At 42.6% G+C, this 25,890-nt stretch overlaps 1 protein-coding gene across 3 annotated transcripts; it reads left to right on the forward strand.

Moving 5' to 3' along the window:
* The first annotated feature begins 988 nt into the window (after positions 1–988).
* On the forward strand, positions 989–25,819 carry LOC130206419 (NEDD4-like E3 ubiquitin-protein ligase WWP1). Of its 3 annotated transcripts, XM_056434386.1 has the most exons (25): positions 990–1,166; positions 4,528–4,584; positions 4,837–4,928; positions 5,130–5,268; positions 6,080–6,204; positions 6,623–6,775; positions 7,020–7,089; positions 12,250–12,431; positions 13,075–13,498; positions 13,783–13,878; positions 15,338–15,512; positions 17,204–17,258; positions 17,579–17,663; positions 19,373–19,501; positions 19,956–20,028; positions 20,148–20,219; positions 20,325–20,413; positions 20,634–20,793; positions 21,160–21,293; positions 21,794–21,934; positions 22,019–22,139; positions 22,382–22,486; positions 23,017–23,113; positions 23,216–23,288; positions 23,692–25,819. In XM_056434386.1, the coding sequence occupies exons 3-25, from the start codon at positions 4,859–4,861 to the stop codon at positions 23,789–23,791; spliced, it is 2,868 nt and encodes a 955-aa protein (XP_056290361.1). In that variant the 5' UTR covers positions 990–1,166; positions 4,528–4,584; positions 4,837–4,858; the 3' UTR covers positions 23,792–25,819. The 3 variants fall into 3 exon arrangements, with proteins under 3 accessions (XP_056290358.1, XP_056290361.1, XP_056290360.1); XM_056434383.1 differs by having other exon boundaries at positions 989–1,166; positions 21,794–22,139; XM_056434385.1 differs by lacking the exon at positions 990–1,166 and adding an exon at positions 1,294–1,347 and having other exon boundaries at positions 21,794–22,139.
* Positions 25,820–25,890: the final 71 nt, after the last annotated feature.

Consider the following 25,890-nt stretch of genomic DNA (forward strand, 5'->3'; position numbering starts at 1 on the left):
GGCTTGCAATATTTCAGTTGATTTGTAATGAATCCAGAATGCATGACATTTTTGTTTTTTTAATTGCATTGCAGAAAATAAAGAACTTCATCACAATATTCTAATTTTCTGAGACAGTCCTGTATATATAAATGTATAAATATATATAAAATATAAATAATATATATAAAAAATATATACATATATAAAAATATATACATATACAGGACTGTCTCAGAAAATTAGAATATTGTGATAAAGTTCTTTATTTTCTGTAATGCAATTAAAAAAACAAAAATGTCATGCATTCTGGATTCATTACAAATCAACTGAAATATTGCAAGCCTTTTATTCTTTTAATATTTAATAATTTTTTATTGCATTACAGAAAATAAAGAACTTTATCACAATATTCTAATTTTCTGAGACAGTCCTGTATATATAGCACCCAAAAAGAGCAGCTAAGCCTGTCAAGCTAAGTGAATATTTACACCAGCAGAAGCCAGAAGTGCAAACACGCCTCTGTGTTTAGCACCTCTTTATTATGCACAAATACATTTGATTGGTAAAAAGTTAAAAAAAGGTCAGACAAATACATATTTGTTGGGGGGGGTAGCCGGCATGTTTGTTTTCTTCAATGTATCATGTTATGGTCCCTCTTCAGGTCCTGACAACACATACAGTATACAATATGACATTGCTGCAGAAGTAACTATAAATAAAATGTGTGCAATATTAGAATTTAATAATATATAGATGGGGGGGGGGGAATCGAGATACACTGATATACGTCAATCAAGTGAACATATGGGAATGATGTGCCTTTGACAAGATCGAATCTTGGTTTGTGCACTGTAAAACACAAACACGCATATATGATTATTTTTAATTGCATATAAGCGCAGGACAAGTCACGCTGCACACGGTCTGGTCTAACTGTCCGTCTGGGTTTGTTCAATAACAACACACAGCCACGGCGTTGACTCAGAGGGCCAGCTCTCGTGTTATTACACAGCAATATTTTGGGGGCGGCGCGCCTGTGGGCCCCGTGTGTTTGCTGCTCAGAGGCTCCTGCACAGAGATGGCAAGACAACCGTAGCAGACTGGGGCCTATACGGTTGGGCTTTTCACCGACAACCGTAACCTAAGAGACGCAGAGAGCGGGAACGGAGCGGACACCGGACGAGGTAAAGCCAGCCGTTTGTGAACGAATTTCTCGTCACCTCACAGATGAATTCTCGTAAACGTCCGACCGGAGTGTCAGACCGACGCTAGCTCGATGACGACGGACCCGTTAGCTCGCTGGCAGCGGCGGGGGGAGAGCTAACTTAAGTTTGTGACTGTTCGGCGAACGATGACACAAACACTGTGGGTATTTCGATTGTGTGAGGATATAATCATCCGACGAGCTCGTTAGATAGCGCAAAGGCAATACGAGGGACGGTCTGCTATCGGGAAGCTTGTAACTGAAACAAATGGCACTAAAAACAGGGTTTCTTCCAGTGGCTAGCTGGTTAGCTTATTGATAGCGGGCTAGCTGACTTTAGCGGTGCGGTGCAGACCGCTGCCGGTGGACATGGATGCTCGTCCTTATCTGTCAGATACGGTGAACGCGGTGTAAAACGTCCAGGGCAAGTATGAGATGACCAGACACTGGCTCCGATGTCATGGATTACTACTTGGAGAGCATTTCGCCGGGTGTCTTGTAAATTACTCTTAATTAGCGTTCACGTTAGCTTGTTGGTAGATTTTCAGAAGTTAGCCGACGTTCGTGAACCGTGTCGGAGTTTGTGTGATGATCCGTGTTGGAAATATCGAGGCTTCGTTAGCGCAATGTTTCGATTTAAATGTTGTATGGAAGTGATGTCAATCAGCTGATTTATCATCCAACTTTGTTATCTTAAAAGAGAAGAAACACAGTTGGTTCCTCTTAACTTTTACGTGTCACCATTTGTTGTCAACAACGTGTTTCTTTGATTATGCAAGATACATGACCTTAAGAAACCTAAACCAAGCCTGACATGACGCACACTGCTGCTTAATAGTGTCCAAACATGTCACAAGTGCTTCTTTTCTTAATACTGAGCATAACAAGTAACACACTGAAACAGTCCTTTATTTGCAAAGACAGTGTTGATATGCATTTGGGGCCCAGCAAATATCTGATGGGAATCCCTATCAATGAAATGTAGGCCCAATGGTTTGACTTCTATCTATTTCAGTGGCTGATGAAGATTTTCTATACAGCCTTGGCTATTGTATTTCAGAACCATTAGTGAGTGTCCTGCTGTCTTCTGACGATAGAAAGTGGTTTGACAGCTCATGTTGTCGCAAACTGTATGCTAGTTATTATACAATAGAAGGGAATTACTCTCAGGAAGCTGTCATTTGAGCTGCAACTTTTGCTGGCTCTGAAATATACTTGTTTGTGTGTCTCGCTCACACACACACACACACGCAAGCTTGCTCACACATTGACCTTTTGAAAAGCAAAAAAAGCAGCTGAGGGGCAGGAGTTGTCGACTGCTGTCACTGTATAAAGCAAGTGTGTCATGCCAACATAGAGAAAATAAAAATGTACCGGCCTCCCGATTGAGTATGTTGAAATAAAGTAGAACTAGTTTAAAGATTACTTTTCACTTCGCATTTAAACGCCGTTTACTGTCTGTAGGGACATTGCAAGTCCAAATGCTGTCTTATTAATGAAGATACATAGGCAATGCAATTATTTTGAATTTGGGGTGCCCGGTGCTCAATAAAATGGCTAAGTGAAACCCTATGTTGTCTAATTGGACTAATCACAACCTGGCAGTTGTACATTATGCTCCTCCTGTGTCCTGTTAATATGACATTTAATTCAAAATGTACTTTATGGATAGAACAACAAAAAAAGACTAGAGTTGGTTGTAGCTTTTTTTCTGTTCCTGAGGTTATGCCCAGTTTGTTGGGGAGTAACTGTAAGCACCTTTTGTACAAGACTGTATGTGGGCCAGAGGGTCCAAATGGTGTGTACGTTGTTATCTGTGTGAAATTAGATAACCTTAATATCAGGCCTCATACAAAGTCTTGAACGTTTTGAAAGCTCTTCATTTTTACCACCAAATTCTCAAGGTTAAGAACGTGCCTGCGTTTGAATATACCCTTTGAAAAATGTGTTATTTTCAACATAATCTTGTTTCATTCACTCCACCGCATTTATGTAAGCCAACACTCTTTAAGTGTTTGAAATGGAAAACTCCCATTTCCATATTTCTTTTTTTCCTCCTGGCATCTTGCACTGGACTGGACCAGGCATCGATGTTAGTGCTTTTGGTTATTTATTGGTCAAGACCTTTGAGAGTGATGGCAAAACACTGCTGGACCATTTCCATCCTTTATCCCCCTCGTTGTTTCCCCTATCGCCGTGGTTACCTGCCTTCTGTGTAGCGCTCAATTTATTCCTGATAGTCAGGAGCGGTTATTTTACTCTGAGCTTTTGAGATTAGCAATCAAAACTAGTTGAAAATAAATCAAAACTGGGAATGTTTGACTTGTATGTGTGGTTCTCGAAGATTTGGCAAGGGTTCTGACATTTATAGTATATATTTTAGAAATGTAACTTTAACTTGGGCTGACCGCTTTTTCCTTTAAATAGTTTAACCTTGCGATGAACTCACTTGGTATGATGCGATAAGAGAAGTAATATTTATTCTTGCATGGCACTGTGCTGCAGATTGTGTTTGCCTCTGCCCTGTAGCCTGCACATTGATCAGTTAATGTTATGTCAGTACTGAGAAAATACTTTAGACAATTCCCCAATAAAGATATAATCAGGATTTTAATTGTGAAATTGGCACACTATGAAACACTTTTTAAATGTATATGAAGTCCGACACTAATAATACATTGATTACCTTCCTCTAGCTTATTAACGTTTTCTGTTGCGAGGTATTATAGTTCTGATATTGTCGTGAGCATTAGTTATTCATGAGATATTACAGTGTGTTGTGGGAAAGTAAAGTAAGTTCTCTTAAATGCCCTTAAAAAAAAAAAGTAATTACAATTCAGACACTCCAGGAAAACAATTACACCTAAAACGTGATTTATTATTAATTCCCGACCGAGCCTAATTTAACGCCATAATACATCGTGATGTACACTGTTATTTACTCAGATGTGAACTGATGATGAAAGTACACAGATACGGAATGCAAACGACAACTATTCTTCAGCGTGCGAGGTCATCACGACCACGCTGGACCAGAAAACGTGTGCGTCTAAACCGTGCGCTGGTGTGATCCACTGAGAAGTTGGTGGCACCAGTGCTACCTGTGGGAACGTTGATCCAGAGTCCTGGGATTTCTCCCTATGCATTGAACTTTGCGCTCTGGAATTCAGAGTGAACCATTTATTCCTCTATGAACACAACAGTTATGCCATATGTTACGAGACGTACACTTTCAAAGTATTACATTGCCGTCTTAATCAGAGGTCCTACTTTGACTCGTTGAGGTTTACACCAGCTGTTCTCAGCCTTGTCCTAAACAATATTCATTTTTTTGGTTTCAGAGAAACCATGGGACACCGAGTGGACTGAACCAGAGGGTCGAGCAGCGCACCCCAATTGTGAGTATAAAATGCATTTCCAGCATCACAATTGCAACATTACAGGAGGTAAATAAAGTAATTTTACAAAATGTTGAAAAATATGAACATTGACCCCAACAACGTGTTCAGAATATGCAGCAGCAGCTTCTAGGACTCCTCAGCTGTATTTTTTTGGAACCCTGCCAAGCTCACCTGTTTCTTATTTGCGATTTTACTGGCTGTATGTGTTTGATGTTTGCGTTATTGGTCTGTGTGCGTATGCATTTCAAGGTCTCCCACTGTGGTGTGTGACATGGCCACGGCCTCTTCGAGAGCCGAGTCTAGCCATAACCACAGAGGAACATCACAGCTCCATGCCATTGGTGAGTCCACGCACACACGGCTATAATGTACCGAGCGGCAGGGTGGCCTTTGGGTCTGGACCCCTTCCCCTTTAAAGAGCTCGCACCTTGCGTGGGTCTCAATATTCAGATTACACTGTTAACTTTCTGCTGAAAATGTTCAAGGAGGGAAAACGAAGAAATAAAACGCTTCTCTCATAAACCCATCCATGTACCCACCAGTTTCCTGTGCCAAATTCAAGAGGAAGAAAAGTCTGTTTGGGACTGCCATTTATGTGGAGGTGACAGCGGAGGGGGAGACGCGACGCACAACGAAGTCCAACAGCTCCTCCAGTCCGAAATGGGATGAGACGCTCACTCTGTAAGAAGCAACCGCTTGCCTCCTGTGTCTGACAGTCTGTGTCCGTGTGCATCTCGGCATGAGATCTACACAAGTTCATGTTCACAGTGTGGGGGGGACAACAACTCATTAATCCACTTTATTATATGGAGAAGATAAAATGATTGACAGAGTAGACGTCTGGGGTGATGCTGTGAGACTTTTACAGCTCTTGCTTCCGAATAGCTCAGCTAAATGCCAGAGGAATGTCATTGCACATCCTAATTGTCTTGATTGGGTAACTATTGCAAGAAGACAGAGTGGTGCTGTCTGTCATCTTCTTGAACCATGGCTGTTTCGCAAGTCGTTAGAAAGCCTGCATATGGCGTCCTGGCTATAACCATAGATATGTCTTTTTAGGCTGATGTGCCGTATTCAATGACTACAGAGTCATTGAATACAATGACTTTGTAGTTTTTGCTTAGTGTAAGCACAGAAAACAAAAGGAAGCAGCCGAGTACATCAGTTGCTAAGCCTGCAGCAAGGATTTTGGGAAATCAGAATGAGAAGCATCAAAATAATTGTTTTCTTTGTTGTAGTTTCTCTCTCGGAGCAGAGACTAAAAGTTGGATGCTGAGGTTGTGAATGGTGATTTAATGGGTTAAATGTTAATGCATTAACTGGTTCCAAACTCTGGCCAAAAAGAAAAGGCACTTCTGGTAGAGCACACTGGCGCTAAACACATATATTTTGACTGTCCTTTTTTCCATGATGTAAATTCTTGTGATTTGATTCAAACATTCTAATAATTACTCGTTATGCCTGTTTTTGGTGTCTTCCTGACCTTTTTTAGGAATGTAACACCGCGCACACAGGTGGATTTCAAAGTATGGAGTCACCACACCCTGAAGGCAGACGCTCTGATCGGCAAAGCCACGCTGGACCTAATTCAAGCCTTGGAACAGCATGACGGGAAATGTATGATTAAAATGCAGAACCATATTATAATACAAGGTCGGGGGTGGGGTGTGTTCATGATATAACAAATACAGTTGTGGTGCAGTTAGACAGACGCATGAAGTACTGTATATTTAGACGAGCCGACATCACCGCCATGTGTTTTGAACTTTTCCTGTCTTTTTGCTAAATACTTACCCATATCATCTCTGATCAGCTCCTGATTTATAATGTGAATTATTCAAGTTTGTTTAATTTCAATCACCATGACCAACAGATTTATTGTTGAGGTTGCCTGATATCTGTTCAACGTGTCTTTTTGTTTTTCAACGTGAACATTTTAAATGACTCGTCTATGATATTGTTTTGCTTTATGCTCTATTTGATGCAACTCTATTGTAAAGCCTCCTCCCATACGATCCCCGTTTTGCCCTTACAGTGGAGAATGTGAAGGAGGTGCTGAAACTGAGCGTGGAGCAGAAGGGAGTTCTGGTTCCCGTTGGCGAGCTGACCGTCTACCTCGATGGCCTGACCGTCACTGGCCAGGAAGAACTGGCACCGCTTACCAACGGCAATGCAGCAAATGGCACCAGTGAGCTGATTATTTATGTGTTCGGGGAGGGTGATGCAGGGGGTTGCCAATTTTCATGATCACGTGAACTGGTAAATGACAATGAAGCAACGGCAGAGAAATATGCCACGGATGAATATACTGGTCCACTATCGCCTAATCCTTGTACAGTCAAGCACTCGCCAAGTTCTTTTTATTAATTTAGTAAATAGACGCTTGCACATAATATCTGTTTGCTAAAATAGTTTCCCCCCATCCACACTAGAAGTCCAACAGAATGGAGATTCCATCCATGAAAATGGAGACTCGTCTTCTTCGTCGAGGGCTGCTAACAGGTGAGTTAACTAAACGAACCATGGGGAAGATTCTGTCCCCTTCACTCTCCCTTTCTTATATCGGTGTTTCCCAAACTATTTCGGTCAAGCTCCCCTTTGATAATATAGGAACATGATAAGCCCGCCCACTAAATGGGTCGTACCTTCTTTTATTATGAATTTATTGTAATATATAAACTCTAAATTAAGTTCATATCACTTCATTTTTCTACTTCAGTTTGTTTTACTGAAGAAGAAGAAAAATAGCAGGCGAGAGATCGCCACACTCATTTTCAATGTTCAACGTTGATTTGTATTTGCTCTTCATTGCAGCGGCGGCCCAACGCCACGTTTCAGTTTACCAGTAGTTTAAGACGCGTGCGTGGTTTTGCCGCTAGTCGGTGTTTACGGTGAGCCGCTCTGAGGGTCGTGGTTGCCACACAGTGCATGTCACGTCAGTTCTGCTTGATTTACTTTATTTGTATTTCTTAGGTGCGACCATATGATATGGTGACCTATCTTTACAACTTTTTTGCAATTGTATTTTTCATAATTTAATTTAATATTGTTATACCGATTTGTGATGAAGCTGTGGCCCTTGAAGTTGCACTGTGCGTCCCCCAGTTAGTTTGGGAACCACTGCCTTATATGGTTGTTGGCCTGAAGAGAAGAACTCCTTGAAACCAAGGAATGCTAACAGGCTGCAAAGAGTTATCCGCTAGCTTGGTTTCCCGACAATGTGTCCTAGAGAAGCATATTTGGCCTCGCCTGTCTGTCCTGCTTTTTCTCAACCTTGACTACGTCCTTCTCCTGCTTTAACCCTTGTGTTGCCTTAGGGTCATTTTGACCCGACTCAATATTACACCCTCCCCCCGCCTTCGGATTAATTTGACCCCATTCAATGTTTAATGTCGGTGTTCTTTCGGCAGTCAACAAACAAACATAAAGTGCCTCACACTTAAACTTGGAAAACAATATTAATTCTAATAATTTTCTGGAGGTTTTAATTGCTGGCGTCAAATTGAACCCAAAGGGTAAAATATGTTAGTAAATATAAAGGTAACAGGAGGGTGAAACATTGAATCGGGTCAAAATGACCCATAGGCTGGGGGAGGGTGTAATATTAATTCGGGTCAAAATGACCCGAAGGCAACACAAGGGTTAAGTGCTTGTGTTGCCGCTGCGGCACAGTCTTTATTATTTGTCACACAGCAATAGTGCCCTTTAGTGAGTTCTACTGGGTTTTTATGGAAAAGCCACTGAAGAAGCATGTCTGCTAACTGCAAAAGAGCAGAGATGGCAGGGAGAATGGGATGGAGGTCGTGGCTGCCTGGCTCCTCTCTGCATTGCAGTTACTGAGGACTGCAAGATGCAGACAGAGGGGTATATTTACCCACAACTATTTGAATACTCAGACAGATAGAAAAGTTAGCCAGCTGAAGGATATATGTGGTGGTGAGACTTTTTTTTTCTGTCAGTTTTTTTACATGTGTTTATGAAAGCGAGACAATTACAATCACATGTACAGATATCTTTGTTTCAACATATTCAAACATAAAATGGATGGTTAGCTCTGGTCAATAACGGGGGACGGTGTGAACGTCAACTTTTTTGATGGGTCTTGATACATTTTTGTGTTTTGTTATGTAGTAGTGTCACCCTGAACCTGGCCTGTGACTTCACTTTACGCAAGTTATCTGCTATTTAGCTGGGAGACTAATCTTTGGGGACCCTATCTGCCCTCCTTGTTTCCTCTTTGTCTCTTTACTCATTGTTCTTTTACGGTTATGCGTGGGTGTCAACTGGCAGTCTTCACTCCGTTGCCTCTCTCCTCTTTTCTGGTCACCTCCTTCAAACTTTTTCCCTCTTTTAATTTTTGTTTTTGCTTTTTAAATATATTTTCTTCTTGAGCCTTACCCACCTTTTCATTTCAGGTAGCTCGTGTTTCTACTTTTCCACAGTCAAGCAGGGAGACTTTTCCTGTGGAGCTCGAGGCGCCAGGTCTCATAGTCTGTCAAAACATTAGATTCCGACCTGGCCCCCGTGCTCGATACAGGAGCACCATGTTGTATTGTGGTTTCAACTCTGTGTGTTCCAACTTATACATTTTCTACTTTGCCTTTGTACCAAATTGCTTCGCTCTGCATTCAATTGCAATACTAAAACAGCAAGTCCAGTTGCCTTTGAAGTATTTGTAGTAAACCAATACATATTAAAACATCAGTATATTGATAGAAATAAAATATTATAGGTATAGATACAAATAAACAAATAACTCCTTGCCTCTGCCAGGCTCCCTAAAATGGACCGATATGGTAAATTAGCATCCCCTCTGTGCTTTGCGTCTCACCGGACGTTGAGTATTAGGCAGGGTTGCATGGTGTACCGATACTAAAAAGGTACTGCGGTACCCGTACGTTTAAAACGATACCGTTTAGCATATTTTTTAGTAACGATACCCTGTCATGCTGCCTGGACGCATTGACTGCAAGGGGGCGGGGCTACTCAGCGCTGTGAGCGAGCACGCAGCTGGGGAGACAACATGGCGTCAAGTGACAAAGCTTTTGCTGACCGCCCTCGGCTTTTTGTAAAAAAATAAAAAGAGTGAAATCTGGAAATACTTTGGCTCCATTACAGACAGTGAAGGAAAGCCCACTGACAAACAGACAGTGAAGGAAAGCCCACTGACATAAGGAGACCCGTTTGCTAAACGTGTTTCAAAGCCACTCAGACTAGGGAGGCAACACGTAAATCATGGCAAAGCACCTTTTAGACAAACACCCCGAACTTTTCAAAGTAAGTACAGGTAAGCGATGTGATTATAAACGAGCTCATCCATATACAGCCTAACATGAGTAGCCTCGGCCTAGTTTGACGACAAGCCTATATGATCATGAGGTCACAATGCACACACGTGTACTAAATACACACAATTGATGCAACATGGCTACATACTGGTGGATCTTGAGCCAATTGTTTTTATTTTTAGTTCAGAAAAATATTTATTCCATGAATTAAGATAATATATGAATTCTACAATTGCTCATACTTATGGAAGGAACTATGTAGTCATCTCGTCAGGTACGGACCAACGGCCTACATAGCTGTGTATTATCAATGCTATGATGGCACCATGTCGTTTTCATTGATATCTTGCTGTAGGCTAATAGTAAGATTAATGCCATTTGTTGAGTGTTGAAAAAGCTGGGCAGGAACAAGCTGGTATAAAGGGAACCGTACAGATGTTTTATGTATTACCATTATAGATAAATATACCAGTATTGTATTTGTGGCATCGTAGCGGGTATCGTATGGAAGTTCTAATTTTGGCATCGTGACATCCCTAGTATTAGATATAGGAAGAGCTTTTATAATGTGCGGATATGCCGAGTAGTCAAATCAACATTCATCGGCGTTGTTGATACTTTTGACCCTTTCTGAATTTTTTCTTCCTGGTTGCTAGCTCGCTGGTCTGCTGTTTTACTTATGTCTGGCTATGAACTTGCCTGGACTTGTGTTATATGGCAGATTATGTATTGGTCTTAGTGTGGGCACGTCTGGCACCGTCTGAACTCCTCTGCCTTATGAAGGGGCCTCTTCAGCTGTGCCCCATAACGTCACTCATCCTATTATGTCCTGTCCTTGCCCTCAAAGGACAATAGTCCTTGTGTCTTGCGTCAAGCCTTTTGAGGTTACAAAGTTCATTTATTATCATTGTACAACAGTCCCATTCTGCTTCATAAGAAAACATGCACACAAAAAACTAACAAAACTATTATGTGTGGAGGATGAATTTAAGACTCTCAGCCTGAGGAAATATGCAGTACTGGTGGGACGGCAGCTGATGCTCCTGTAACACTTGCCAGACCGCAGCAGGGTGAACAGGCGGTGGCTGTGGTATTGTCTTTGCAAAAGTCCTTGGGCTCTTAACAGGCACATCTTGTCTCCAATATCACTGATGCTCGGTAGATGGGTACCAATAATGTTGAGTGGTCCTAATCGCCTAGTGTGGGACCCTCCTTTCCGGCGCTGTGCAGATCTTATGCAAGTTTGTAATGTTTCCTTCAATAAAAAGTTTCAGCAGTACGGATGTTTAGAAGCTTCATTCAAGCCACGATGGAGACGAGCATGTCAGGTTGGGATATTGAATCCCGAGACCTTAAAACTGTTCATATGCATTGATGTGTCTGTTGATTTTTAGAAAAAAAGAGGCTAATACAATCGGCATCACTCTCTGCAATATTGTTGATTTTTACTCTATACAAAGTCTAATTGTTTGTTTGTAAACTTGCCGATGCTGGTAGTGTCATTTACAAACTAGTTTCATCTGCAAGTCGTGGGGGGGGGGGGTTAACTGCCTGGGGTCTGTTTGTGAGGAGCCTAATAGCCGGTTACAGAGCGAGGTACTAAAGCCCATAGTGCTCGGTTTACCAATCCGTTTCATGGGAGAGATTGTGGTGAAAGCTGAGCTGAAATGAAATCATCAAACCACATTCGGATGTACGTGTTATTTCCAAGGCGAGGGAGGGCTAAGTGGAGGGCAATGGAGACGGCATCATCTTTCGATCTGTTGGCGCTGTTTACAAAGTAGTGAGGGTCCAGGCTGGCTCGGAGGTTTTAGGCGTATTGTGGAACCAGTTTGTCAAACCACTTGAGAGCCGCATGGGGGTCGTCATTGAGACTGGACCTTGCAGACTTCTTTGCTACAGGGACCAAGTTGCTGTCTTGAAGCAGGTGGGAACACTTCTGAGACGGAGCCATGTTGACCACGTCAGTGATGGCGTCAGTAAACTGTTGGCACTTGTATCTGAACTTTTAAAACCTGCCTCTAGTTTTTGTGCACGACATTTTTGACATTGTCACCATCGCTGGACAATTCAAGACGTTGATCTGAAAACACTTTATCACTTAGTGTGCAATTTCTTTCACTCATTTCACTCGGTGTTCTTTGTTGTTTCGAATTAAAATTAAAAAAATGTTAGTGTATTTCTCATCGTGATTGCAAATGAGGGGAACCTCAATGATTGAGTCCTAAATGAAAGTAAGATTTACCAAATCATTTATTTTATTGTGTGTACTAAATAGGTCTTGAATTTCTACGGTATGAAGAAATTGATGAGTCTATACCCAGATTCAGAGTTGAGCGAGCTATTTGAATCCTGGTGTGTTTTCCCTTTAAAGCGCATTGAATGGGACGGCTGTGGGCCCCAGGTCCACTTCCTGTTCGGTCTCCTATGGTGTGGATGGACAGGAGCCTTCCAGCTCCTGCAGCCTCGGCCTCGGCCACGTCATCAACGGAGACATCACACCCAACTCCACCCCAGTCCACCAACCTTCAGACGTTGACACGGAGAGTAGGCTGGGTGAGTTTGATCACGTTGATGCTTCAAAACAGAACCCCGGGGTTTTAGATTTGTGCGGTGTGTTTCGGACCGTCTAAATGCTTTTGTTGTTTTTTTTCTTAATGTACAGCCGTTGCATCTCCTGTGAGAGGTTATGTCCTCGCTTGAAAAATATTTCCGGATTATATTTGATAAATTATATTCCAATGTCATGGATGGAGTTATTCAAATCAAAATCTGAGCACCTCAGGTTCATATGAATGGGAGAACCTAACTTCTTTACGCGTGTACCTCAGACAGAACTCGTCGGTTTTAATTGATTAAAATGCTTCGTAATCCAAATAATAGGTATGATTTCTCTCATTTGTGGGGCCTCCACTGCCTCACTCGAGTGACAGACTAACTGGTGACTTCAGAATTGGTCTTGTGGTCATTTCACTGTTGCATTTTTCTCAAAGGCTGGAAATAGCCTCATCTTGTTTTCTTTACCAAGATAAATCAGATATATGTTAATGCATGTATCTGTGTATGTTCCAAGATTACAAGACTATCCATTTAAAAGGCACATTTTTTTTCATGAGACATCACTGACATCAAGTCATGGATGAAGTGTTTAGTCGATGTACGTAAACGGCACCATTGTCTTTCCCTGACTTGCCTGCAGTCAATGGAGAGACCTGTGAGGCTGCGCCTGGGCCATCGCCTGCTACAACGGGTGATGTGCTGCCCCCTGCAGATGACCGTGAGGACTGCAACCAAGAAGCCTCCCCGCCATACCACGACACGGCACCGGATGGCACACCTCAGACCCAGCCAACCTCTACACAGCCTCCGGCCTTCTCTTCCACTGCTAAGCCTACAGATGGCACTGCTGCTGCTTCCTCTGCATTAACCTCCTCGGCACAGGGCCCCCAAACCATCACGACCTCCTCATCAACGTCCTCCCCCCCCCCGGCTATAGAAGAAGCGAATGCTTCCGGAGTCGGCGGCGGTGGTAGCAGTACTAGCAGTGCAACTGTAACTACCGATGGGGCCAAGCCCAGGCAGCAGGTCCCCAATGCTGGAGCTGCAGACCCTCTGCCGCCGGGGTAATCAACACCACCTGCTGCATTTTCTGCATACCATACATTTATGGAATCACCTCTTTTCTAAGCAATGATTAAATTGAGGGGTATTTACTGAATTGTAGAAATATTGTCTTAAATATATATTCTTCAATTATTCATTAAAAAGCAAAGATTGTAAAGTCCCCTAGTAAAGCAGAGGGTGCAACTTCGAAATTCAGATGTTCTATCCATCTCTGTCCTCTTTTACAACCCAATGTAGCTTTTTGTTTTCGCCCTGCAAATTGTTGTTAATCGTTGTCTTTCAGGTGGGAACAGCGTAAAGATCCGCATGGGAGAACCTATTACGTAGACCACAACACCAGAACTACAACCTGGGAAAGACCACAGCCACTACCACCAGGGTGAGTGTCTCTCTCCTCCTCACTATCCGTCTTCAGTGCTTCTCACACATGGAATCTGTAACTTGACTCGGTTAATTTGTGCATCCTAGCAGTAGTCCTACAAAGGTGATATTTATTTTGAATGTAATTGACCACAAGTCAGTTTCAGATATCAATTACAAGAGACACCTTTTAATTAGGGCTGTGAAACGATTAAAAATTTTAATCGGATTAATCACAGGTTTTTGTGGATTAATCATGATTAATCACATATTACCGATATTCTCGGTATATTTTGTGAGAACATAGAGATTTATGACAAAAGTCGGATATATGCATTTATATATTCTTCTATACAATGGTGCTGCAACTCAGCAGTTATTTAGCAGTTTTCTTCCATATGGAACATTAATACATCTTCATCCTAAACAGAATGTTTAACCCTCCTGTTACCTTTCGGGTCAATTTGACCCCATTCAATGTTTAATGTCGGTGTTCTTTGGGGTCAATTTGACCCCAGGCTGTTTTTCACTGTCAAACATATCAGAAATATCAACTTTTTTATTTATTTAAAGGGCTATTTAGGTAGTCAACAAACAAACATAAAGTACCTTAAACTTGGGAAGCAATATTAATTCTAATAATTTTCTGGAGGTTTTAATTGCTGGGGTCAAATTGACCCCGAGGGTAAAATATGTTCGTAAATGTAAAGGTAACAGGAGGGTTAAACAGAACATTTTTCTCTTGTTTGTCAACCATTAACTCCACCATGATACAATCTAAAGGTGGACAGATTGACAAGTGACTTTTTTTTGCTCGGTCCCGATGCGCGCGCACGGAGCTCTGTGGCGCGCCAGACGGAGATCGATAAGTGTTAACGCAACGCGAAGAGACAGAAATGACATGCTGCTGTGGAGATACGATCAACAACAGACGTTTAGTTTAATAAAGAACAAAGGCGTGCTCTAGAGAACATGTCAGGGGCGGGCCAATCTTTTAATGTCATGCGATCTACCAACACTACGCCGCGATCGACTGGCAGGTCGCGATCGACGTGTTGAGACCCTGATCTACAGGAAGTAAAAGTCGTAACAAGGTTTCCGGAGGTGAACCTGCGGAAGGATCATTACCGATGAACAGACCGTCTGCATGAGAGCGGACAGAGTTCAGATTGAAGTGGTGTATTGGAAGCTCATTTTGCAAGTGACTTTTTTTTCGTCCCGACGATCAACAACAGACGGATTGGAAGCTCATTCTGCGCATGCGTTAAATGCGTTTAAAAAAAATAACTAGTTAAACCTGTAATTGAATTAACTGAGTTAACGCGTTATTTTTCACAGCACTACTTTTAATATATATATTTATCTTTCTTAGAACATGGGAAGTGTACTTTGTTTGAGGCTGGCTCAGTAATTTGCTTCCCAGCTCTCTTTCTGTGTGTCTGATTGTTTAATGTGCCGTATCTCTGTCGCTCTGCCAGTTGGGAGCGTAGAGTGGATGACCGGGGCAGGATCTACTATGTGGACCACAACACCCGCACCACCACATGGCAGCGTCCCACTATGGAGTCGGTCCGCAATTTTGAGCAGTGGCAGAGCCAGCGCAGCCAGCTGCAGGGAGCTATGCACCAGTTTAACCAGCGATACCTCTACTCTGTAAGTCAAATCCCACGCTCAGGGTTTTGTATTTTCCTGCCCCCTAAATTACTTTGTCAACCTTCTAACTTTTTAGTTGTGTAATAAAATATACAACTTTCCACATACAAATGATAATCAAGAAGCGTGGACATTTCCCCTGAGAGGCCACATGTGTGTATGCAAAGAAACTGTATGAAAATGTGCCCTCTTTGTATATTTGGGATATTTAATTTACTTGAACATTAATATCGGGGTTGCACTGAGGACCGTTCAAACGGGTTGAAACATTTGCACTCTTTTTGCTTAACACACTTTACAATTTAGGATGCCGTGTCAATATATTTCCCATGTTATTCCAAATACACTCACTATTTGTGATTCTCACCGTACATTCCTCACACCCAAAGAACTCGGCTGACTACACCGGATCCATCCAGCTGTGAGCTTTTTGAAGCTTGTCAGATTTTTAAGTGTGCATCCAACTCGAATATTCCTCAATAATTACCCGTTACTACAGGAAACAGAGAAATGTTTGAGGAGAACCAGCTTTAACTTCTTAACTGCCGTCTTATATGATCATAAATAGTTACACCAGGCATTTGGAAAATATATAAATATTTGATCAATTGTTTTAGGCATTTTATCTGAAAACATATTCAATGTTAAATATTATGAAGACCAAAAAATGCATTTAGACAAAGGTTTACTGTCTTTTTAGACAAAGGGCTCTGAAATGACTCCATTGTTTGTGTTTTTAGAACATTTAAAGGCACAAATAAAAATAAACTACACTTTTGAATGTTTTTATGGAAACATCAGTAATTGTTTGTGTATTCATTTCTATCCATTGGCAGTGTAGACCTTTCCTATACCTAATGAGGACTACTTTATCACTGTTCATATTAATGCAGCTAAAGCAATGCAACTTTGACAATAGTGAGAGCAGAAATTAAGCTTGTTGTTATGCCCAAACTCGAGCAAGTTTCAAGTTATTGCCAGTGAATTTTCATACCACAGTGAAATCAATGGAAACCAGTGACTGCATGGACGTTGGTGAAAAGATAAGTCGGATATCCAAAACATGATAGAGTTCTTTGTAAAGTGAATTGTAAAGTAAATCGAAGAATAAATTAATTCTATTTTCTCACACCCACGATATACATCTCTTTCTATCCTAATTGGCGATGGTAAACAAGTCGATCAATATTTTTATCATGACGAGCTTAGAAATCAAAGTTCAGTTTCCGATGGTGATTACAATAAATGATGAAGCTTGAAACTCATGTCCATCAAACCTTCACCTAATGAGTCATCTCTTATTTCTGGGGCCATTTGTTTTGCAACTCCCTTCATCAATACACAGCAACTCATTTGGCCTAAAAATGAGAACAAGCACCGCATAATATATGCACAGCCCCTAATCTGGTTCTCTTGGGGAGGGTCTTACACCTAAATGTTTGATCTCAGCAGTGATGTCATCTTTACAGACGCTGATTAGTTTACAGCACAAATCAATGACAGCTGGGAAGTACAGAACAGTTAACCAAGCACAGAGGCCTCTTTGCCAGCTACATTGTGGAGTCTTCATTTTATTTATTTTCTTAAATTCTTTTTTATAACATTTTTTAAAGGCTTATTTGGAATATTTTTTTAATATATATTTGGATTTTTTTTAAATGGAAGTCTATGTGTGCATTCGTTGTTTTCAGGCATCCATGATGTCGGCTGAGAACGATCCTCTCGGCCCACTACCTCCTGGATGGGGTGAGTTCAGCTTCCTTCCTCCTAAACAATGCCCACGTGTTCACTCTGCGCCTACGTCACATCTGCACTTCTTGTTGATGAGAACACAAATGTGGAGATTTTCATAACCGTTTCTGCCAAAAAGAATGTTCATGCAAAAGCATAAACACTGCTCGCTGTTCACAAAGGTCATAGACGGCAGCTAGTCGAAGACGTGTGCATGAGTACATATAGCATGAGTCGGCACTAATAATCTGACATGTGTTGCCACATTTTGGGGCCCAGTGTCCATTCTGAATTAAGATACCAATTCTTCTCCACGTTTTTTTAATCAACTTTAGAGAGGCGTGTGGACTCCAATGACCGAGTGTACTTTGTCAACCATAGCACCAAGACAACGCAGTGGGAAGACCCCCGGACCCAAGGGTGAGCTCGTTTAAAGATCATCTTTGTTTCTGTGAAAGGTCATCTCAAGGTCAATGGGCCTTTTCTGTCTGAGATCTACCAGGGATTGTACTGGTTCTGTTTGAGCCAAAATAGAAGAATGTAGATATTATATCTGAACAGAATTTGAAGAATACCTTGTGACCCACCATGATGTATGTTAACATGTAATCTACAAGGAAAAGAGCTCCACCACCATATGCATAACTCTTTCGGGCTCCAGATGGGCTGCGCAATCTACAATCCTTTCACAACTTCTCTTGTTTTTATTTTATTTTTCGAAAGATAATGAGAAGCATATTTAAATCGGCATCCAATAAACCATAAATTCTGTTGGACAACAATGTGACCGTTGACCTAAATCAATAGTCTAAATGGCCGGCCACAGAACTGCGTCGCTCGAGGCGTTTCGCAGGTAGCTCGTCTCTAGCGACCGGTCCTGATGTGTTTAGCCACTTAGTAATCCTTCAGAAAACAAACAATTGTAATATTTTTCTAGCACAAAATACAGCAGGTTATGATCTACATGAGAAGAATAAACAACATATAATGTATATCATCATCAAAGCAAATGTCACTAATTTGCCACCATCTCCATCATGATAGCACAACGAACCTTCAGTTGAATTGTTTGACGGGAGCTACTTCGTGTCTTACAAGGTCATTTAAGCGCCTGCTCGGACAGAACGTGTTTTAGCCGACTGGTGTTTAAACAAAACCCAAAGAAATCGTTGAGTGGAGCATTTTGTGCATTCCCTTGTATTGCTGAGTGCCTCCCGTTTTGCAGGAGTCCCCTGAAGGCCTTGAGTTGGCGAAACAATTAAACTTGGCAGAAAAGTGGCTGACATCATGAGTGGTTTTCCCCATTATGGTGACTTTTTTTGCTGGAATACCTGATCTAGTTAACATGATCTAAAAACAAAACAGGCCTGAATGCAGATTAGTGCTGTAGTCGAGATTTTGGGAAGGTAGTTTTGATTCATTTGAATCTTCTCTGAACTGAGGCAGCGTCTGGCTCTGTTTGCGTTAAGCTAGCGTTGGCACTCATTCCGTGGTTGCCAACCAAGTATTAACCCTCCTATTACCTTTGGGGTCAATTTGACCCCATTCAATGTTTAACGTCTCTAAATGAATGATTGACATAATTTTTTTTTGCTTCATATTTCATGACTTTTCCTAATTTATTGGGGACAACTGGGAAAACATAAAATGTACATGATGATATGTTTTCACTGTCCTCTACACAACTTGTACGCATCGGTGTTCTTTGGGGTCAATTTGACCCCAGGCTGTTTTTCACTGTGTAAAACATAAGAAATATCAACTTCTTTATTTATTTAAAGAGCTATTTAGGTAGTCAACAAACAAACATAAAGTACCTCACACTTAAACTTGGGAAACAATATTAAGACTAATCATTGTCTGGAGGTTTTAATTGCTGGGGTCAAATTGGCCCCAAGTGTAAAAGATGTTAGTAAATTTGAAGGCAACAGGAGGGTTAAAAAAAAAAAAAGCCCGCGAGCTGCATTAACTGCTGTGTGATCGTGCGCATGATGTGATCACTTTGATAAGACGTAACCGATGTTGCAATTCAAACCTTACAACCTGTAAAAGTTGGTCCATTATGAAAATTCTCAAATATCTTCCATCTTCCACGTCCATGGGTCTAAGTTGTCCTTGTGTCCTTGCAGGCTACAGAATGAAGACCCTCTTCCTGAAGGTTGGGAGATCCGGTACACGCGGGAAGGAGTTCGCTACTTTGTGGATCACAACACCCGGACCACCACGTTCAGCGATCCCCGCACCGGGAAGTCCTCTGTGTAAGATCGTGTTTTAGAATCGTTTCCTCTCTGTGATCTCGCAGCCTACCTGACGCGTTGGAGGAAGCCATGCTAGAATCTGTGTTTGGCCAGCTGTAGAGCGGTCGCTATGGAAACTAGTGTAGAGCTGAAGAGAAAACTAGCCAGGTGTTGCTTTAAATTTGCACATTTCAAGAAATCAAAAGAGAGTTCAGGGAGGAAATGGTTCCCACTGATGTCCAATTTCAATGGTTCTGATTCACGCAGGGATGTTTGGGGAATTTGATGAATTGACGTGAAAAGCCAGGAAATATTTCTAAATAACAACTTGATGGGACCCTAGCAGAGCATAGTTCACATGTACTGCATCTGCTTGTCATATGGTGACGGTTGCTGACCCCTTAGCAGCCATTGCATCTGTCAGCTGACGCGTGTTGCGTGTTGACCTTTTGTTAAATGTTTCTGCTCTCCTCAGCACCAAAGGCCCTCAGATTGCTTATGAGCGCAGCTTTCGATGGAAGCTTGCCCATTTCCGCTACTTGTGCCAGGTAGGTGTTTTCTTTCTCCTGCTCCATAACTCTTTTGTTTTTTTTCCCCTTCAGTGACTTGATTTTATTTCTTTTTTGGTCCCGACTGCATTAATGGGTTTGTCCTGCCGTTTGCTCAGTCCAATGCTCTCCCTAGCCATGTGAAGATCACCGTGTCCAGACAGACGCTGTTTGAAGACTCTTTCCAGCAAGTAAGAGGGCTTTTCTACCGCAGTTTGAACGATGTCATCCAGCACATCCAGTAATACGCCTTGTCCGATGTCCGATGGCTGATGTGTGTCTTCTCTGTTCATTAGATTATGGCCCTGAAGCCTTACGACTTGAGGAGGCGACTCTATGTTATCTTCAGAGGCGAGGAGGGTCTGGACTATGGTGGCTTAGCCCGGTAATATACACAATAGAAAGATCATCATTTTAATTGAAAAATGTTTTTGGTTCAAACAAGCTTTAAAATGTGAAACTCTTGTCGTCCCCCCCCCCCTCTCTCCTTTTAATTTCTGACTTTTCCGCACTCCATTTTGTTTCCCCTTTCTACTCTTCATTCCCCCACTCGCTCTCTCTCGTCTTCGCCCTCTCTGCTCGTCTCTCCTCTCGTGGTTCTGCAGAGAGTGGTTCTTCCTGTTGTCCCATGAGGTGCTGAACCCCATGTACTGTCTGTTTGAGTACGCTGGCAAGAGCAACTACTGTCTGCAGATCAACCCCGCCTCCGCCATCAACCCGGACCACCTCTCCTACTTCTGCTTTATAGGCCGCTTCATCGCAATGGCAAGTTCACATGCTGCCCACGCCAACTGTCCAACAGTCCTGATGACATTGGCTTAAAAACATTACAAGTGGAACAAGTTGGTGATTTTAGACGCCGTATACATTTGACGTAAACATGTCAAACTTTAATTGTTGGTGTTGGAGCAAAAAGTTAATGTTATTTAGCTACAAATACAGACGTCACGACCTGTATGTGTTCACATTTTCAGATTGTCAAAGAAAAAGAACATTTGACTTAGTTTACGTGTTCCTTAAATATAACCATGAATCTGTCATGTGATCGATATATCACCATGGATACCACATTTTCAGATTGACCAGCACAGTTAAAGGAATAAATCTCTTTTTATTTCTCTCCTGCTACAGGCACTTTTCCACGGCAAGTTCATCGACACAGGCTTCTCTCTGCCTTTCTACAAACGCATGCTGAACAAGAAGCTGCTACTCAAAGACCTGGAGTCCATCGACCCAGAGTTCTACAACTCGCTTATATGGATACGGTTAGTTGTGTCCTCAGCCTTCAAAATGTATACGTGAAAATTAATGAGCATATTCTAATTTTGAATGATTACATTACAGTCGAGCATTTGAAAGAGAAAAGAGGTATTATTAGATTAGTTTAACAACAAATTGGTCCAGTATTGAGGGAGAGTGCTATACACTATGGAGAAGATGTTCTGGGAGAAGTCTCCTCCAGACACTGCTCCCTTGCCTGAATACATATGGAGTGTTATAAGTTCCAGTGAAAACATTGGGACCTCAACTTCAGAGATGGAAAGACGAGAGACTACGTAGCATTCACAGAATAGTTTTCACACACAGAGGGAGAAGAGACAGTACGGCTATAGGGGGATGAAGCGGTGTGTCGTGACAGTTATGAACATAGAAGGAGAAAACGCTGTAGACTTGCTTACTTTAATACAAAGGGTAGAAACGTAGAGATCGACGCCGTTCAGCGTCCACTTTGCCGTGGCAGCAACACGATCTCGTCTGTCCTCAGGGACAACAACATCGAGGAGTGCGGTCTGGAGATGTACTTCGCAGTGGACATGGAGATCCTGGGGAAGATCACTTCTCATGATCTCAAACCCGATGGCACCAACGTTCTGGTCACTGCGGAGAACAAGGAGGAGTACATCAGGTTCAGTATAACCGCCGTCTCCTCAAAATGCTCCCGCGATCTTTTCTTTTGTCCTTACAAAGTACGTCTGTGCGATGCTCTTAGTCTGATGGCAGAGTGGAGGTTCTCCCGTGGGGTGGAAGGTCAGACCAAAGCTTTCCTGGACGGCTTCAACGAGGTGGTCCCACTTCAGTGGCTCCAGTACTTTGACGAAAAGGAGCTGGAGGTGAGCAGCGGCGTCTGACGCTGCATCGAGCTCCGTCCTACGGGCGTCATCACCTTTGGTGTCATGTTTTTATGATCGCCTACCAAACTCTTCAGGCCTTTAATTATTATTTAAACATGATTTATTTATATAGTAATTTGGATGTGTGGAGAAAACTAATTATTTTGTGTGAGACGCTCTACTTGTGTTCATTTGCGTTGACTTCTATTTGTCATTTATTTACGTGTGTGTGTTCGATGCAGGTGATGCTCTGTGGGATGCAGGAGGTCGACCTTCAGGACTGGCAAAGGAACACGGTGTATCGCCACTACACGAGGAACAGCAAACAGATCATCTGGTTTTGGCAGGTAGTCAAACCTACACACACACACACACACTTCGATATTCCTTGCCCTCGTCTGTTTACAATGGAAGCGAGCACACTATTCCACACGGACCACAGTGTGTTGCATGTTTTGTGAGCAGCTGTTTGAAGATGTTGAAGTAAAAAAAATACTTGGCGAGTGATTGGATGAACCATCTGTCACTCAAACTCTTGCCTAAGCGAGTCAGAAGCAAAGCAAAAACCCCTTCATCGAGAAAAGCTCGTCTTATTTGCTCCTCTGTCCATAAATGCTCTCCGGTTCTGATTTGAATGACGCTAACCTCTTCACGAGCTACACTCGTCGCTCAGAGCGAACAGGCGCACAGACTTAAGCCACGCCCCTAGCTGCCAGTAGCTCCTCGCGGCTCAGGTCCGTGCTCCAGACACTAACTCATTACTTACATTAAATTCATTTACGGTGTCGCTGATGCAGAAGAGCGACTCTTACAGATGATATTCTCTTTGTGTTGATCCTAGTCAGTCGTGTGTGTGTTGTAACTTCCTCTCTTGAAGCTGGTGAAAGAAGTGGACAACGAAGTGCGACTGCGGCTCATGCAGTTTGTCACGGGAACCTGCCGGCTGCCTCTGGGCGGCTTTGCTGAACTCATGGGTCAGTGGCCGACGCACAAAGAGCAACACGTTTACAAAGTAATCATTCAGAAACCAAGAGCTGCCACAATGTCCCACTCATCTTCTTACTTTGGTATTGCAGGAAGTAACGGGCCCCAGAAGTTCTGCATTGAGAAGGTGGGGAAGGACACGTGGCTTCCTCGGAGCCACACATGGTGAGTGATGTGCTCTACCTCCGAGTCACGGGATTCAGAACTCCTCCCTCACGGGTGTTGAGCAGATGTTATTCCGTACGTCACTCACAGGTCCGCGGTTCCTCACGTGGTGTTTCCACTTGATCCTTGATCAGCTTTGCCGTCGTATTCCAGACAGTCACTCCAGCTTGGTGGGGAAATTGAATCGACTTAGAAAGCTGTTAATAATAAAAAATATGTAATCGGCAGGCACACGCAGTCTTTCCTCAGATTTTAAACAAATTGAGCTGCTGCTTTGCTCTCTTTTAATAACTATTTTCTATCACATTACAAGCAAAGAAAATATTTTAGTGTATGAGAACACCGTCATGTGTCATGAAGCAGCCGACCCTTCCACTGACCTTTCCTCCTTGTCTGTCCTCAGCTTCAACCGTCTGGACTTGCCTCCTTACAAGAGTTTCGACCAGCTGAAAGAGAAGCTGCTCTTTGCCGTCGAGGAAACGGAAGGATTTGGCCAAGAATAAACGGACTCTTGTATTTCTCTCTCTCTCTCCCCGTCGCTGTCTATTCAGCCAAGTTAAACAAACGACAACAAAAAGAATTGCACAAGATAACCACCAATGTATATAAGCTATTTTGTCATTTTAAACCAAATCTTAATTTGCAGCATCGTTTTTGCCGCAATCCTGTTTCTCAACCCTTAAATATGATACCCCATCATGAAATATGCAAGCATTTCAGCATTTCTGCTCCTCTGTTTGAAACAGAAATCATGGATATCTTTTTAATGTCCTCCCCACTGCGGACTGGCTTTTTAAAAGAGACTGATAGTGTTTTTGAGAGGATTTTTTATAGTTGGAGCGCAATCTTCTTTTAAAGCTCTAGTTCTATAGAGCTACCAAACGGCAAGAGTGGTATTGGGGTCTGGTGCCTAATTTTTTTTATTCCCCCCCCCCCCCCCGTTGGACTCATAGTAATTGTTGCAGTTTTTTTGCGTGCTTGCATGGCTGCTTCTGAAGATTAGAAGACTCCTGTGACCGCCCTCTTCCACCCCCTACACTACACGGATACACAACCCTCTCCTCTTCGAGTCAGAAGCGTCATCGGATCCTCCCTTGGATGATGTCGTGAAGATATCAAAAGGCCGACGATGAATCGAGAAAGGATCTAAATTGCGGATAAAGTGTGAATTGCGTGTGGTGGTGGCAGTGGGCACTGGGGGGGTCAGAGTCCAGATGTTTTAAGCCACCTTTTAGGAAAATTGTCCCAACAAGACGAGAGACTCCGTATTCTCGGCTGGTTCTCTTTTGCTTTTTTTTTAAGCGTCCTCTGAAGGAAGACGGCCCTGTGGTTTACACAGCAACAAGGCGTGAGGAGGCTGACCCGATGACCTACGGATCACATTGACTTGGACCCCCCAGGTGTCGGTACCACAGGAGACGCATCCCCTTCCGGGCATCTTTCAACTTCATCTGATCAGAACCAAGACGGCCTCTGATATTTGTCCATCTCGTGTTGTATTGCGGTCCAAAAGGCTCCCGGTCACACGAAAGTTAATGTACTGAAAGCCCACGTTTCAGCTTCACTTCTTACCATCCATTAACCCATCACAACACCAGCCTAGGAGGCATAACAATCCCAACATTATTACTAAATGGCAGTACTTTTATAATTCGGTGTCAAAGGAGACCGGCACTGAAGAAAATCAAATGTCATGTCATGAAAGCAACATATTTATAAATATTGCATGGAGGCAGCGGAGTGGAAACTGTTTAATAGAAAATAAACATTAAAACACATTTAGGGGTCGACGGTGTCGGGACATAACGATTCGGTCAGCAGCCGGACTGAAGCCACACGGCGAGCTCCAGGCCGCGTGGCGAGCCTCGCTCCCGAGGTCATCCACCCGGTTCACTCGGTCAGTCTCAGGTGCTGTGCTGAAGTAAGAGAGCCTTAGTTTGATAAAAAAAAATGCATGAGTCTGTAAATCAGTAAAAAAAAACTAATCCAAAAAGATGATCGAGTTCATGAGACCGCAGACCAAACGACGCGTGGAGACTGACGCAGCATTGCTACATGTCTTTTTATTTTGCGCCCTCGTCCTTTCTCCTTTAATGCTTCGGGGGGACACGCGTTTAATTTCTTCAGAATGTCACGTCTTAACTGTTTCTAAACTCTGGTGCTTAATCTATTGCTCAGTGGTCTAAACGCAGCTCTGGCAGGCCATCCGCCTCGTTTCCTCTAGCATTGTGGGTAATTACATTTCCTTTCTCAGACCACTGCAAACAGCAGAAAGACGCTCGGGGCGTGCGGCTCCTCGAGCCGGAGTCATGTACATAGCGTGTTCAGCCGGCGGAGGGGGGGTCGTACGAAGAAAGAACATTTACTGTCGCGAAAGGAGCCGACTTGTGAAAGGAGTCCACACTGCGTAACTCTGTGCTTCCTTTTGAAACAGAAACCTGTAATCAAAGAAAAAATCAACTGTGTATGTGAATATTCATTGTATAAAGATAATGAAAGTAAATAAAGTACTTAAATATTATAAATAATCACACGGAGCCACCGCTTAATTGATCGGAATCTGCGAGGCCTTTTTTGTCGTTATCCGGAATGGACGTGACCT

Source organism: Pseudoliparis swirei, chromosome 16, assembly GCF_029220125.1.
Source record: "Pseudoliparis swirei isolate HS2019 ecotype Mariana Trench chromosome 16, NWPU_hadal_v1, whole genome shotgun sequence".
In the NCBI taxonomy this organism is placed as follows: domain Eukaryota; kingdom Metazoa; phylum Chordata; class Actinopteri; order Perciformes; family Liparidae; genus Pseudoliparis; species Pseudoliparis swirei.